The sequence below is a fragment of the Varanus komodoensis genome, unplaced genomic scaffold, assembly GCF_004798865.1.
Source record: "Varanus komodoensis strain SLA01 unplaced genomic scaffold, ASM479886v1 scaffold44_3, whole genome shotgun sequence".
Taxonomy (NCBI): Eukaryota; Metazoa; Chordata; class Lepidosauria; order Squamata; family Varanidae; genus Varanus; species Varanus komodoensis.
The window spans coordinates 7,609,250-7,623,893 of record NW_025336010.1 but is presented as its reverse complement, the minus strand read 5'-3'; the positions used below and the strand labels follow the sequence as shown (position 1 = coordinate 7,623,893).

General features: G+C 42.9%; 2 protein-coding genes across 2 annotated transcripts in view; both read left to right on the top strand.

Annotated features, from left to right (window-relative positions):
* FAM124A (family with sequence similarity 124 member A) overlaps positions 1-4,952 on the top strand; it is a 35,804-nt gene extending 30,852 nt beyond the window's left edge. Inside the window, exons 4-6 of the mRNA XM_044444202.1 lie at positions 991-1,153; positions 1,285-1,534; positions 4,066-4,952. Of these exons, the coding sequence (XP_044300137.1) occupies positions 991-1,038 (48 nt within the window). The 3' untranslated portion in view covers positions 1,039-1,153; positions 1,285-1,534; positions 4,066-4,952. The remainder of the gene's footprint in view (positions 1-990; positions 1,154-1,284; positions 1,535-4,065) is intronic.
* A 328-nt stretch (positions 4,953-5,280) lies between these two features.
* Positions 5,281-13,385, top strand: SERPINE3 (serpin family E member 3). Its single transcript, XM_044444270.1, is given in 10 exon segments — positions 5,281-5,581; positions 6,333-6,578; positions 6,580-6,623; positions 7,784-8,017; positions 8,854-8,999; positions 9,001-9,052; positions 11,519-11,717; positions 13,007-13,063; positions 13,065-13,105; positions 13,185-13,385. Coding segments are annotated over 10 exon segments (1,128 nt in total). The 5' UTR covers positions 5,281-5,561; the 3' UTR covers positions 13,274-13,385.
* Positions 13,386-14,644: the final 1,259 nt, after the last annotated feature.

Here is a 14,644-nt window from a genome sequence, read left to right as displayed (position 1 = left end):
GAGAGAGAGAGAGAGAGAGAGAGAGAGAGAGAGAGAGAGAGAGAGAGCGGATCCAGATCCCACATGTCACATCACTGGCACAATGAAATTGCAGTTATTGCTACTGACTTGTTATCTACCAAAATCAAAGGCAAAGCCCCCATCCTTCTGCAAATGTCAGAGCTTTTCTATAAGGGGTTAACTGTAAAGCTCAATAGCCTTCCATGCCTGGGTCATATTCTTCATTTGTATCATTTGTTCCACACCAGGGGGGAGTTCTAGACTGAGGGCTTCTCTGCAAGAGGAATTTCTTGTGCACTTGCTCTTGATTCCTCACAGAATTTTGTGGGTGCTTGACAGGACACCATCATGAGCCTCTACCATGTTTTTAAGCCTTTTTTAGAGGGAGGAAACTAGTACTGGCTGAAAATGTTGGAATGAACTGCAATGAAAAGCTAGTGCATTTTTTGTGATCCTGCTGTACTTTGTGGGTGTGTATGGCACATACACAAAAGCAGAGAAAATAATAATCACAGAGAATAATATGTAAAGGAGCTCATCTTAATCTTGCAAAGAATCCAGAATCCAAAGCCTCAATAAAGGGCCAGGTTAAAACCCTGGTGTAGAAAAGCCCTTGGTCATATTTCCTGCAGATCCGTTAAAACCAATGGGCTTTAGTCAGTCATGACTAACAGAAGTCCCATTGATTTCAATGGCCCTGCTCTTTTGTATGACTGCCTCTGGATCCAACCTCTGCATTTGGAGGAGGTCAATTTCAGTATGGTATCACTTCCTCAAACCCACAGAGTTTTTTGAGATCAGAGCAGCTTTGCAGCTTTTTGAGATCAGTTGGACGCAAAAGTGTCATTTTCATAAAGGGAGGCGTTCATCTGGAAACAACAAGAACCAAAGTTCCTAGTTAAGTCACTTCTTTTTCTTGGTACTTTTCCCTTTGTCTATATATAAAGTAACAATATCTCTCAATCAACCTTTTTTTTTTTCTGCTTACAGCATCTCCAAATCTTGCATGCTTTTCAACATCAGTCCCAAAGGAAATAAGAGGGGGAAAGGGGCTAAAATTCCTGCATTGTTCAAGTATTAATACAAACCACAGATAGGATCAAAAGAAGCAAAGGAGCCCCATGTTTGGTGGAATCCTTAGGCCAGTTACCAGGTAAGTATTGCTTTCATCATTTACTGACACCTACAAATCCATATCTGGTGGCATCCATTAACATTTGGCTGGTGATTGATGGATGGGAGAGATCTGGTACCACAGCCTGCTATCACTGCCTGTCTCCCCAGGATAGGAAGAATGACAAGAGAGATGTGTGAACAGAAACTCTGAAGGTGCTGAAGCTCTGTGCCCTTGATGGCCTAAGGAATCGTTTCTGACAGTACTGGGTTACTGTGATGAAGAGAAGATCATGAATGCAAAGAAGTTAGGCAGCCAAGCTCAAGACAGAAAACAGATGCCTCATGGAGATGTTTTACTACTATTCTAGTTGATGGCCAATCTTCTTCTGTCATATTTTCTGGGATTTAGAAGCAAAGGGTGAGTAAGCCTCTTTTATCATCTTTCATTACCAGAGACATTTACGTCAAAGCAAGCTCTTTATTCTCTGGAGTTGATCTGCTCTACAGCTTATGCCCCTCTCAGAGTAATAATCCTCCATTGGTGACATCACAATGTTAGCCGCAATAACAAGTGTGATGTCACAAACAGATTATGACCTTCAGTTAGAAATAAGCTGTGAAGCCCCATGGAATTCCAGAAGAACTAATATTTGTAATTATGTAAATGTCTAGTAATTATATAAATGTATTAGGAATGCAAAGTATATGGTTGCAATCCTATGCATGTTCAGGCAGAAAAAAGACCTAACTGCTCACATTTCCCAGCCAGTGTTTTTCTGTCTAACAATGCACCCCAGGTAAAAGAATTGCCAACATCTTTGTTGAAAAATGTTTTGATAGATATATTTACATAAGGACCAGTGACTGCCACAAGCAAGAGCTCGAACATAATATTCTAATCCCCTATCCAACGGAATTTTAGCCTGTACAGTATTCCTAATCCAAGGCAAATTCCTTAGAAGATAATATTGCTGTCACACTTAAATCTAAATGAAAGCATTTCTTAGCTATATCCAATAAAGATAAAAATACAATGAGTGTTCAACTTGCTATAAACATAGGAAAAATGCATCAAATATTTGCACAGCTACAGAGACCTTGGAAGTACAAACACAGCAAGTTATTAAAAAAAGAAGCTGCTGCAATGTTTCCTCTCCGCCTCCAGTCTTGTGGAAGTGAGGGTAACCTATGAGCATTAATTTTAAACCAATGCTAGGAGTCTAGTCTGGGCAATTCCTTCCTTCTGCAAATGTCAGAGCTTTGCTATTAAAACTGAACTGCAAAATATATGGATTCTTGACTAAACTATCCACTCTATTAAATGTGTAGCATGTAGGTGATCATACTTTCTTTTTCTTTTATTTAAGTGATTACCCAAAAGCAACATTAAACAGTGTCCTCACTTATACTAGGGATGGGTAATTTGTGGCCCTCCAGATGTTTTAGCCTACAAGTCACATCAGTCCTAGTCAACATAGAAGTGACAGACCAACACATTGGAAGGCTGTAAGCTGCCTACCGCAGATCCATGCTTTAAACCCATCTTGTCATTCAGTGGACAAGCTGTCTATTGATTTGTGCCCAGGAAGTGCCTTGTAACTAACATTGATTGACATGTACATTGTGAAAGGTCCTACAAATAATCCAGGGGACTCCCACATGGTTGTCGGTGGCTCATCTGTCGTGGCAAGGCAATGGCATTCTCTGTGTTGTGGCACAACCTCCGCAGGTACCTGCTGGATAAGGGGTGGGATACATTTAAGGATAAGGAAATGACACAACTCTTATCCAATTTTCCCTCACCTCCATTCTATGAATAAAACACTTTTTCTTAAAATAATCCAAAATAGCCTTTCTGGTTATGCTTTGCAGAGTTTTCCCCACAACTCTTGCATACAAAGATGAGTAAGAGCAGCCCCAGCAGCAGAATCCTCTCATGCTCTCAAGCCTACAACACTAAGCACATCCAGGAACCAATTTGCACAGAGGTCAGGAAAAACTACTTCCAAGTAAACATGCTTAGAAGGATCCGACTCCAGAGATGCCCCTTCCGCAAGCAGAGGGATCTTGTGGGCATAATCCATGTTGGCAAGGAATGCTGGGAGTTGTAGAACCCCTTTCTGTCTAAACATGCACACAATTATGCCCTTCCTATAAGATCCTTGCCCTAAAAAAGACCACTGAAATCCAGAAGTGTGCTTCCGTTTGTGCAAGACATTGCCTGATCTCATGCACAGTGTCACCCAATGGGTGGCATTCAATGTTTGTCTCATTTAAGTCCTATTCATTTCAATGGGTGTACTCTAAGTAGGACTAGCACTAGATAAAATCCATGGTCTTCTGCTAGCTCTTAGTTCATAGAACAGCATCAGCACCAGAATTGGTTCTGCTAGCACTTCTCTGACCTGAGATTGTTTAAGGATCTGTGCACTTCCCTCTCCAGAACAGAATGATAACTATAGCTTCAGTGAAAATACAGCAAATTTCATCACAGCAGGGAGGCCATGACCCATGGACCTGTCTTCTGCATCTGGTGTGCAGGTACTAATGGTTGCTGGTCTACTTCAAGTCCTCTCTTGCTCTCTCAGCTGCTTATGGTTTTATCTTTGTACCAAACTTTATACTTTGAATTGGGCAGGCCCTCCAATGAAGGAACCCTTCAAATAGAGGGTTAAAAAAAGCAAACAGGTAGACTTTCCCTCCCCCTGAACACAAGCCATTCTATGAAATTTCACAGATTTTTAACCCGTGATAATGAAAAGTGCTTGTTGCATTTATAACTTGTTGATCTTGCATTCTCTTCCTATTTAAATTTTGCCCAGGATTTGGTGTTTCCCATTCTTCTTTGTTGAGTTGTGTTATCTATTCATCCGTGTTTTATTTCTGCATTTAATTAGCATGTTATGCATAGTGCAGGTCTCAGTTTGCCTTTCTCTCTTTTCCTAACAGGTTACCCATCTGCACATGGACACATGGAATTCGCATCTTGATCATAATTTCATTCTCACACTCCTGTGAAGTACTGCCAAGAAAGCCACACCTATAAAGGAAGTTGTTCTTTAACACTGAATCTGGTTTAGAATGCATCTACTATCACAATTTTATGCAAAAGTTCAAAACAAATTATTCATTCACCAGACAAGCAGCTTCTGGGCACATTTTTAAATGTTTTGATTGCATTTACATATCATTTTGTTCCTGTAGAACTCAGACTGGTGTTCTGAATATTGAACAGATCCAGACCTGCTTGGCTTCAGCAATGTTGCAGACTTCAAACTATGCCCTGGGACCTAGGCTTCTTTTCTCCTAGAGCCAAGTGGGCAGCAAGTGGTTGTCTAGATGTTCTAGATACCAATTCCCAGCATTCTTGACTGTTGTCCATGCTGGCAGGGACTCCTGGGAGCTGAAGTCCAAAATGTCTGGATACCTATCTTCCTGTTGTGGAGCAATCTTTCCCAACCTGATGCCCTCCAGATGTTTTGCATAACAACTCCCAACATGCCTGACCACTCACCATATTGGCTAGTGCAGATGAGAGCTGAAGTCCAAAACTTTTAAAAGGCACTAGATTGGGTAAGGCTGCTCTAGAGGTCAGTGAGGGGAAAGGGAGAGAGTGGGCCATTCAGACTGCCAGGCCTTCCCACCATGCTCTTGTCCCCAGTGCAAATCTGTCAAATGTTTCCAGATTTTGAAGGTCCTGAATCCTATTTCGGTCCTGAACTGGAAGCAACATTACTTATCTGCAGTTCTCCCATTTTACAGAGCTTTGTCAATGTATACCACACATCCCTCTGCCTGCCTCCCCTTTTCTTTTTCTGTAAAAAAAACCGGGCTGGAAGTATGATTCACCACAGCTAAAGAACTGATGTCTATCAATTGGGAGAGCCTCTTTCTTCTCAAATGTGCCTAATACTTGATGGTAAGACTGCCAAGTTGAAATTGGATGGAGGCATCATGGAGAACGTTTTGCCTAGGGTGGTTGTGCCTTCTTCCCCCAGCCTGCTCAGATAAGCTTTGTGCCTGGCACCTATCAGGCATGATTGTTTCTTCCAGGAGTGAATGAATGAGAGGTCTATGGAATGTGCAACCAGAGGAAGGGGGGGGGGGGGGGGGAGTGATGCTGGTAGGGGACACTTTTCTTAGCTGAAGCAGGTCACAAGCCTCCTGAGACTTGGACTGTGCTTGCTGGCTCCTTCTCCATCCGTTCTTTTTTGTTCCTCACTCAGGATTTGCTGGCTAATAGAGCCTCTTTGCCTGGCTCCATATAGAACTTAAATGGAATTTAGGTAGGGTGGTACAGACATCGCCGGCAGAGACCATGACCGCTCACTATCCCTTTCAGTGTGGTCTTATGACTAAGACCTTGCTTCATTATATATTGCAGAAGGGGATAGACTAAAACCACACATGGGTCTAACGGGAGCACAGTGGAAAGGCATCGCAACATGATTCAACAGAGCTTACGGTAAGCATGTTGGAAGAACTCAGTCGCTCTCTAGAGAAAAAAGCACACAGGGTAGGCATGTGTGCAAAATTTGGAGATGGAATTAGGTGTAGCATTTCTGAACTTGCATTGTTTAGAGGGAACTGTCCAGGTCTTTTCTGCTTAGCTTGTGAGTTTTCTTTGTCTGAGAAAATTTAGAAATAATTTGCATGACAAGTAATTGTGCTGTCTGTGTAGTTAAAATGCATTTCCTTTGCTGTAGCAGAGCTTTGCACTGGCAACCCTTCTAGACTTTTAGCATGCACATCCTGAAGTCCAATAACAGAGAGCACCTTTCTTATCTTAAAAAAAAGAAGCAGTGATGACCCATGCAGGAAAAAACCCCCACAATCCCCAGTTGGGTAAGATCTTTGCCCTTTAAAATTCCACAGAATGTGGAAATTTGGCTGGCCTCAATAACTGTATTGCCCAAGGATGAGTTCTGCACTTCTCTCTTACTATGTATTCTTTATTTTCTGGGACCAATGTAACATGTGCACACATGTGCACATGCATGCACGCACACCCACACACATCTTTGTACTGAATGTTATTCATTGAAAGCGAATATATTTTCAGTATGCACAATATGACTGAGCAAATGCACTGGGAAACATTCCTTAGCTTGACATAGTGGAAAGTGGAAGACTTTTGCCCATTACACATCTTATACCTGATTAGAGTTCAATTATCATTTGTGACAGTAATCAAGTTTCCCCATCATTCCTTGCAGGTGTGTCAAACTTTGGCCCATGTTCTGTTCTGTCTTCAAGCAGCCTCTTTCCGTCACAGCCCTTCTTTTGTCTCTTTGCTGTTTGAATGTTGAGGGCTGTGAATACCACCATGACCCAAAGAACCTGAAAACCAAGTTTGCCCTCAACCTTTATCAACACCTGGCAGAACTGGCTGATAACAGAACCAACTTCGCCATCTCCCCGGCAAGTGTTTCTTTGTCCCTGCAACTTCTGCAGCTTGGAGCATACCTTTGCACAGCTAAAGCAAGCTCTGGAATATAGCACTCATGGTAAGGTACCATCTGTAAAATTGGCTTTTCGGTGACTGCTGCATACCATCCTAAAATTCCCTTTGCAGCTTTGACCAACACCAGAGAAAACATATAAATCAAAACAAACTTGGCAGGTTTTCCCCTTTAATTTAATTTAATGCTATCTTTGCCAACATCATACTTTCTTTCAGACTCATACTCTAGGACTGTAATCTTATGCAGGGTTGCCTGGGCGTAAGTACCATTTAATTTAGTGGAAATTACTTCTAGGAATAAATGAATATGATTGTGTGGAAAGGCCTTATTCTGTGCTTGTTTAGACAGAAAGAAATGCTACAATGCCCAGCAGTTTCCAGTCTACAGGACTGGTTGCAGGATGCTGGAAACTGTAGGACTTCCTGGTCTGAACATGCATGCAATTGCACCCTAAGTCTCAAAATCTAAACATTATATTTTTAATTTTCTGCTGCCATTGCAATGAAAAACCCCCTTATATCCCCTGATAAAATCCTGAAAAGCTGTCTCTCCCATAGAGTTTTGATGCCATTTATAATACATACAAACAATCCACCCACCCTTCCTTCTGTTCTTGCAAGTATTACATATGGTTCAAGGTAGAAACGTGTATTCAAATACTTGGTCTCTGACCATATGCAAGAGTCTTTGCTTTTAGTGCACCAGTGGGCTCTCAAACGTGCGCTGTCAGTGTGTGCTCAGCAATCAACTCCTTGGCTAGTCATCTTGCAGAATTGGTGTGCCCGTTTAACATTTGGGCATCATTCCCTTTCAACCTATGTGCCTGTAGGGAAGCTGATGTGTCTGGAAGCAGAGCAACAGAAAAACAAAACCAGATGACTACAGCAGAAAACTGAGGAATGAGGCAAAGGAATAGAGGGCATTGTCATCTATCCCAGTAGTGTCAGCACTGATCCACAGCAGCTCTCCAGAGTCACAGCCAGGAATTTCTCCAGCCTTGCCTGGAGCTGCCAGGGACATAAACTGAGACTTCCTGCATGCCAAGAAGGGGCTCCTCTAATGAGTTATGGTCCCTTCTCTGGAATGGCCCTCTAAAGATCATAGGGCTGACTATTAATAGTGCTGGGTGGGTGTATTTTTTACCAGAGCATTTTCTTCATTGTCCAAGAAATCAATAACTCAAAGGCATTTCTTGTCCCTAGATCAGGACACACGGGACTTCTTGCACGCTGCATACGAAGAAATGGCAAACCCAAGCCAAGGCCCCACAGCACAGCTGGCTTGTGCCGTCTTTGTTCAAGCCGGAGTTCCTCTTTCACCTCAGTGTGCTCAGCACGCTGCCTTCTGGACAAACAACACAGTGCAGCAAACAAATTTCAGCGAGCCAAACAGCTCTGCAGCACAGATCAACGAGTGGATTGCCACAAGCATTGGAGGTAAAGCGACACATTTGGTCATGTAGCTTTTGAATGGACCTGCTTTGCACCAGGTACTTCGAGACCCCAGCCAAGCAGGGCCCAGTGCACCCCCCCCCCCCCCCCCCCCCGGATCTCAGGTTGAGGAGAGGCATCCTCCATCCCAGTAGGAATAGAGCAATTTGCCATGCTCAGACCACACTGGCTGGGGACAGCAGCAATCCAGGGATTCAAAGGCGGTCTTTCCCAACAAATCCTGAGGTGTGCAAATCAAAGCAGCAGTCTTCTGCAGGCAAAGTATGTGCTGCACCACAGAGCCAGGGGCCTTCTGCTGATTTTAATGGATTTATGCATGTATATAAAATATTTTTGCTCTGCAGTTAAACATGTTCTCAGCTCAGTTTGCAACAAAGATAAACATGTTGTTGTTGTAGTTGTTACTGTTGATCAGTACCTGGGATTTATATCCTGCATTCTTCCTCATGTGAGGAATGCAAGACAGCTTACATAGCTCCATTTTATCCCCACAACACCAACAACCCTGGGAAGGAAGTTAGGCTAAGAATGAATGACTGGCCCAATAAGTAATCGTTAATACCTGGCTCTCATTAATGGCAATTTTTATATGCTGCCTTTCAGGCTGTAAGTCCTACCCAGCTGGTTTACAAATAAAGTTGAAATAACTGCAATAAAAATTAACTTTAAAAAATAAGAATTCTTTGATGAAGATGGTCCTGAGTCACGTAAAGTCCTGCTGGAGCAGAAGAATGATGGGGCTATCTTTGTGCAGATAATGCTAATTAAACATTTACATTTCTGGAGTTGCGCAGTATCATTTGGCTCTCTCTCCCCTGCAGACGGAGAAACCCGTTCCCTGTCCTTGGAAACTGCGGATTCCTCCCTGAGCCAGGTAGCCGTGGTGAGCACCACGCACTTCAAAAGCACTTGGCAGAGGAAGTTTGCCTTCAGAGACACTCAGCCCTTGCCCTTTACAATGACAGACGGGCACCACCCTGAAAGTGCCTACAATGTATCTCAGTGCAGATGTCAATTATGGTAATTATGCCAGGCTTGATTCAACCCGCTACAGGAGAAGAAGAGAGCATCCAATGGGGCAAGGGATGCTCCTGCAATATTTTGCAGAAGTTAATTTTGGTGCAGGATTTTGTAATTCTGCACAAGTTAACATATGCAAATATAAATGGGTCCAGTCAGGACATAGTCATGTGTGATGTAGGCCAACTGAAATATGACAACTTGAGCCCCACTGATTTCCGAGGGTCTATTTTATGAATGGTTCAGTTTGGATCCAGCTGATTCCAAACTTGTACATTGACCCTTTTTTTTAAAGGAAGGGGTGAATGTCACTCACCCACTTACCTTTCCTTATCTTTCTTGTAATCATATCATTAGGTTTTGGAAAATAGTCTAACATTGTTTATTCTAGGAGGAGCCACCATAGCCTTTCGGGACAAAGTGGTCACTCTCAGGATAAAAAGATGTTCTTGCTTCTCAAAATGCTTGACCTTAGTAAAGATACTGCCCAGCTATAGCAACTAAACATTACCTTCACTCTGAATTGGCTTCGTGCCGTTGTGGTGATGTGGCATCATCATGTTGACTAGACGATTTCTGATTGGCTAAAAGCATCTTGCCAGCAATATGGAGTGCAGCGGGGGAGGGGGGAAATGGCACAGATTGGGAACATTGAACAGGTAAGAAAGAACTGGGAACATTTCAAGGAACATTTTGCTGGGCTGCCCACCAAGACCCCCACGTCAGAGCAATATTTGGCGCAGTTCTATTTCAAAGCACACACAGTGTTGGTTTAACAAGCTTGCATGTCCAAGAATTAATGTCAGCTAATACATATTTTCCTCTAAACTTTAGAGACAGATTGTACTTGGAAGTACAAGCCTATTACATTTTAAATCTTATATGGATTATCAAAAGGGATAGAAATTTGCAGCTTTAAATGGAAAGGCATGGGCAAATTTAATGGTGCGTGTTCCAAGATTAGATTCCTGTCGAAACTGTCTCACCTCTGTTCACAGATAATCTGTTAGAAAGGACATCCATGTTAGAGAATCCTTGTGAAAAATTGCATGCCTCACATAAAGAGCTTGCAGCAAGGTTTAGAACTGACAATAAATGATGGGGGTAAAATTATTTGTTGTTTAGTCGCAAAGTCATGCCTGACCCATCTGGCCCGACCTCCATGGACAACATTCCTCCAGGCCTTCCTGTCCTCCACCACCCCTCAGAGTCCACTTAGGCTCATGCCGACTGCTTCAGTGACTCCTTCTAGCCATCTCATTCTCTGCCGCCCCCTTCTTCTTTTGCTGTCAATTGTTCCCAGAATTAGTCTCTTCTTCAGTGAGTCCTTCCTTCTCATTAGGTAGCCAACGTATTTGAGTTTCATCTTCAGGATCTGGCCTTCTAAAGAGCAGTGAGGGTTGATCTCCTCTAGGACTGACTGGTTTGATTGCCTTGCAGTCCAAGGGACTCGCAGGAGTCTCCTCCAACACCACAATTCAAAGGCCTCAATTCTTTGGCGCTCAGCCTTCCTTATGGTCCAACTCACCCTAAAGCTAAAGTGATTTTTCTTGCAAAAAAGTGCCGCAGTATGATTAAAACCTTCCTGTGAGTCAGGGTTGTAGTCAGAGTTGTGTGCCTAAGTATGTGGCATATGCAGACTTTCATTAAAAATTTCTTCTGGTATGCTCTAGTGGGGAAATACTGTGTTCAGAGGGAAAAGCAGCAGCTGCAAAACACCCGTCTATCATGCCTGGGTAGTGCAGCTCTGGCTGAGAGCCCCTTTCCCTCCTGCTATGAACAGCTACTTTGAGCACTTCAAGGAGGAGGAAGTAGCCACAGACTTTTGGCTCAGTTCAAATCCAACTTCTTGACCAGCTGAACTTTGCAGTTGAGAATCAATTGCTGGGATCTACTTTTCCCCTCCTCCCTCGCAGGACTCTTTCCTTTTATGTCAGGTCTTTTAGACTACAAGCCTGTGGGTAATATTGTCTTTGTAAACTGCCTTGGAAACCTGAAGGGTGGGATAAAAATGCTACAAATAAATAATACGCAAAGACCCTCTCGATTCACATGAGCTTTTGAACAGTGTTCTGCTGCTGCATTTTGCTCCTCAGAATCCAGGGACACATACCTCCTCAAATATTAGACTGATGTAGTCAGGAATTCCCGGTTCAACTCTCACCTCTGCCATTAACTTCCTAGGTGGCCCTAAGTAAGCCACTCCTCCTATCTGCAGTGTGAGAGAGCATGAAACAGACATCGCTTACAGCACTGTGGTAAGGATTACAACCATATAATGCATGCAAAGTGCTCTGAATACTTGAAGGTTCTATGGAAAGGTATTGTGTATTACAATACAATACAAATACAATACAATACAAAAGTATGTAGTATTGTGATCACTACACATGTACTCACAGAGCCAAGATCTGCACGGCTTTTCCTGAAGAATGCAAGGCTCCACATTTGTTTTCCACCTTGCAGGAGAATTCCTGATGGGCTCTCTGGAACAGATCAGTGTGGTGGAATTGCCCTACCTCAGGGAGACAGTCAGTATGTTTGTACTGCTTCCATCTGATAGGAGAACTCCTCTAGCCAGCACTGAGGCATACCTCTCAGCCCGGATCTTCCCATGGTGGTCCAACAACCTGAGAAGAACAAAGATGAATATCTTTCTCCCCAGGTAAAGGATAAAAGTACATATAGCTGCACAAACTTTTTTACTGCAATATCTGTTGTGGGGCAGTTGCAGGGTGTGCATGTATTAAGATTATAAATATGGTTGAGTTACAGCCAACATAATTATGGATGTGGAATTGTAAATGGTTGGAATGATGAGAGCAAGACCAGGACCAAGTAAGGACCAAGGCTCAGGCTTCAGACAGTCCTGCAAGCCTACAAAGCCATCCTTTTAGGTTAGGAACAAATTTAGGAAACCAGAAGGCCTCCCAGAGGAGATGGCATGGAATGCTAAGAAGGCACAGAAGCAGACCATGACTCCCAATTCTATACCTCCAAAGCCCATCCAGGGACAAGTTTGATTTTGCTTTTGTCAAAAGGCTGGTGAGGAAAAGTCACAGGGTGGGCTCCAGGGTTTGGTGGGCCCTTAGGAAAGGTGCCCCCAACAAACTGGCCTTCCCACTGCCATGGGCACCAGCTGCTATTGTTCCTCATGGTCTCCTCATGGCTACGACTATCAGACAGGCAGGCACAGAGCCAGCGAGTGCCTCCACCATTGTCTGGGCCAGAGAGAGAAGACCGTAAACAAACTCATGTGCAATGGTGGAGAGAAGGAGTGGCTTCATGGGGCACTTGCTAGTGGGACCCTGCCAGGCAAGTGTTCCCGGCAGGTATCCAGCCATTCCTACTCTTGACCGTTGACCCTCGTCCTACAAAACCCTCACGTGGAGGCCAATTCCAACTCTGTCTGTATAATAAAGATAGTTTGTAGGGTAGACCATATCCAAAGACAGAAATGTAGAGAACTCTAAAAGTACAGAATGAAAATGTAATGGTGGGCTATATAGCCCTATATAGCCCACCGTTACATTTTCATTCAAAAAGGGCCTGATTAACATTACCATAGCTTTGGTTGGGAAAGAGGAGTTTGCAGAAATGGAGAGAGGTAGCAGAAGGAAAGTTAAGCCATGGGAGGCTACAGTTAATTCTAGACATGGATAGGGACTGGATAGGTATAGCCATAAAAGGTCACCTCATGGAGACACTGTGACAGAAGCGGCAGAATTGATCAGGCTAGGAGGGGTGCATCTAATTTATTGGTTGTATCAAAGGAAAAGGCACATCCTCCAGAACTGCCTTGCTTTAAATTTACTGGAATGTAGGACACGGAAAAAACGGGCAAGCCACTGCCTTTATATTTCTGTAAGCAGACAGATTGCCAGACAGAGCAAAACGAAAAAGGGGTCGTTTGTGAGTGGCATGCCCCAAAATGTCCAACTGCCTTCTTTTCAGGTTCACAATTAACAGTCACTTGGATCTAAAAATGGTTTTACCTGCACTGGGAATTACACACGTTTGATCCAAGTGAGGCTGATTTTAGAGGAATTCCAGGTAAGTCCACTACTTGTCTAACAAGTTTGATCAATGTGCTGGGCCATCTTACAGTGCCTCTTCTGTGTCATTGATTCAGAACAACACATCTTCTATCTGGAGACTTTATACTGTGAAATAGCAGCTGCAAAGCTCATAATCCAGAAGGGGAGATACACTAGGACCTGAGAGAGGTCCTCAGAATAGCCTTCCACTCTTTTTGTTGTTGCTAGTCATGAAGTCGTGTCCGACCCATTGTGACCCCATGGACAACATTCCTCCAGGCCTTCCTGTCCTCCACCATCTCTCCAGAGTCCACTTAAACTCATGCCAACTGCTTCAATGACCCCATCCAGCCATCTCATTCTCTGCTGTCCCCCTTCATCTTTTCCACTCTTTACTGGGTCTTAATTTTAGCCTCCACCACTTAAACTGTGTTCTCTGTAAAACTTACAAGTCTACTCTTGCTTACTCTGATCTTTTCTACGCAAGGCATTTATCGGGTGCTTGCAGTTCTTTACTCTTGGTTGTTTAAGGATTCTTGAGACAATGTTGTGATTCTTCAGTTTCATTTCTGTTTTTCAAATGCACTTTCCTAGATGTATTCATTTATTTTTAGTATGAAAAATGTAGTATTATTTCTGAAATCAAGAAATGTCTTAAGGAAGGTGTTAACTGTTAGGTGTAGTTCTGTGATTCCTTTCTCTGATGTTCTGTTGTTTCACAAACTGCAGCCCCTGCAACTGTGAAAAAGTGGTCTTTAATCCCTTCACTTCAGGTTATTTCTCTGCCAACAATGCTTCTTCCCTTCCTGCTTTTGCCCTGATTACAGAAAAGATGTGAAAATTGATCTTCTTACAACATGTGGATTTTCCCTACCACATAAATCAGGGGTTCCTAACTGGGGATGCCCACTCCTCTGGGGGGCATGAGATTGGCATTGCAGGGGGTGTGAGAAAGAGGGAGACTGCGTTGCCAAAACTGTCAAATTGCAACTTTTTTGTCAAAATTATCCAAGCAATAAAATTATTATTTTTTTGTTTGGGTTCAAGTTCTCTTTTGTCAATCAAGGCAAAATCTAGGAATTGCCTGAATCCTCAGGCAAACTTGTGGATTGCAGTCAGCAAGAAAGTTCCACGTTTTGTCAAAATCATGAATGAGAAGCAGGAACAAAGAAGTCATTGAATTTTATCTTCACAATTGGGATTGATTTTATGTTTATAATTTTTTCTAACTGCTCAGTTTATATTTGAATTATATGCACTGAGTTAAAAGGTTATTTTTTGCATTCAATACGTTCACCTGCAGTACTGTATTGTTATTTTATGTAATATTGTAATCTGCTTGGAGAGTCCTTGGACTAGTATAGCGGAATATAAATTGAAATGATGATGATAATGTGGTTCAATTTGTGACTCAAACACTAGAAATTTGACTTCTTCAAATATGTTATTACTTTTGTACGGGGTGCAAACATAAATCAAACATTTTCTAGGGGTTCAGGGCCTGGAAAAGGTTGGGAACCACTGCCATAATTAGATGCACTAGGGCAGTGATGGT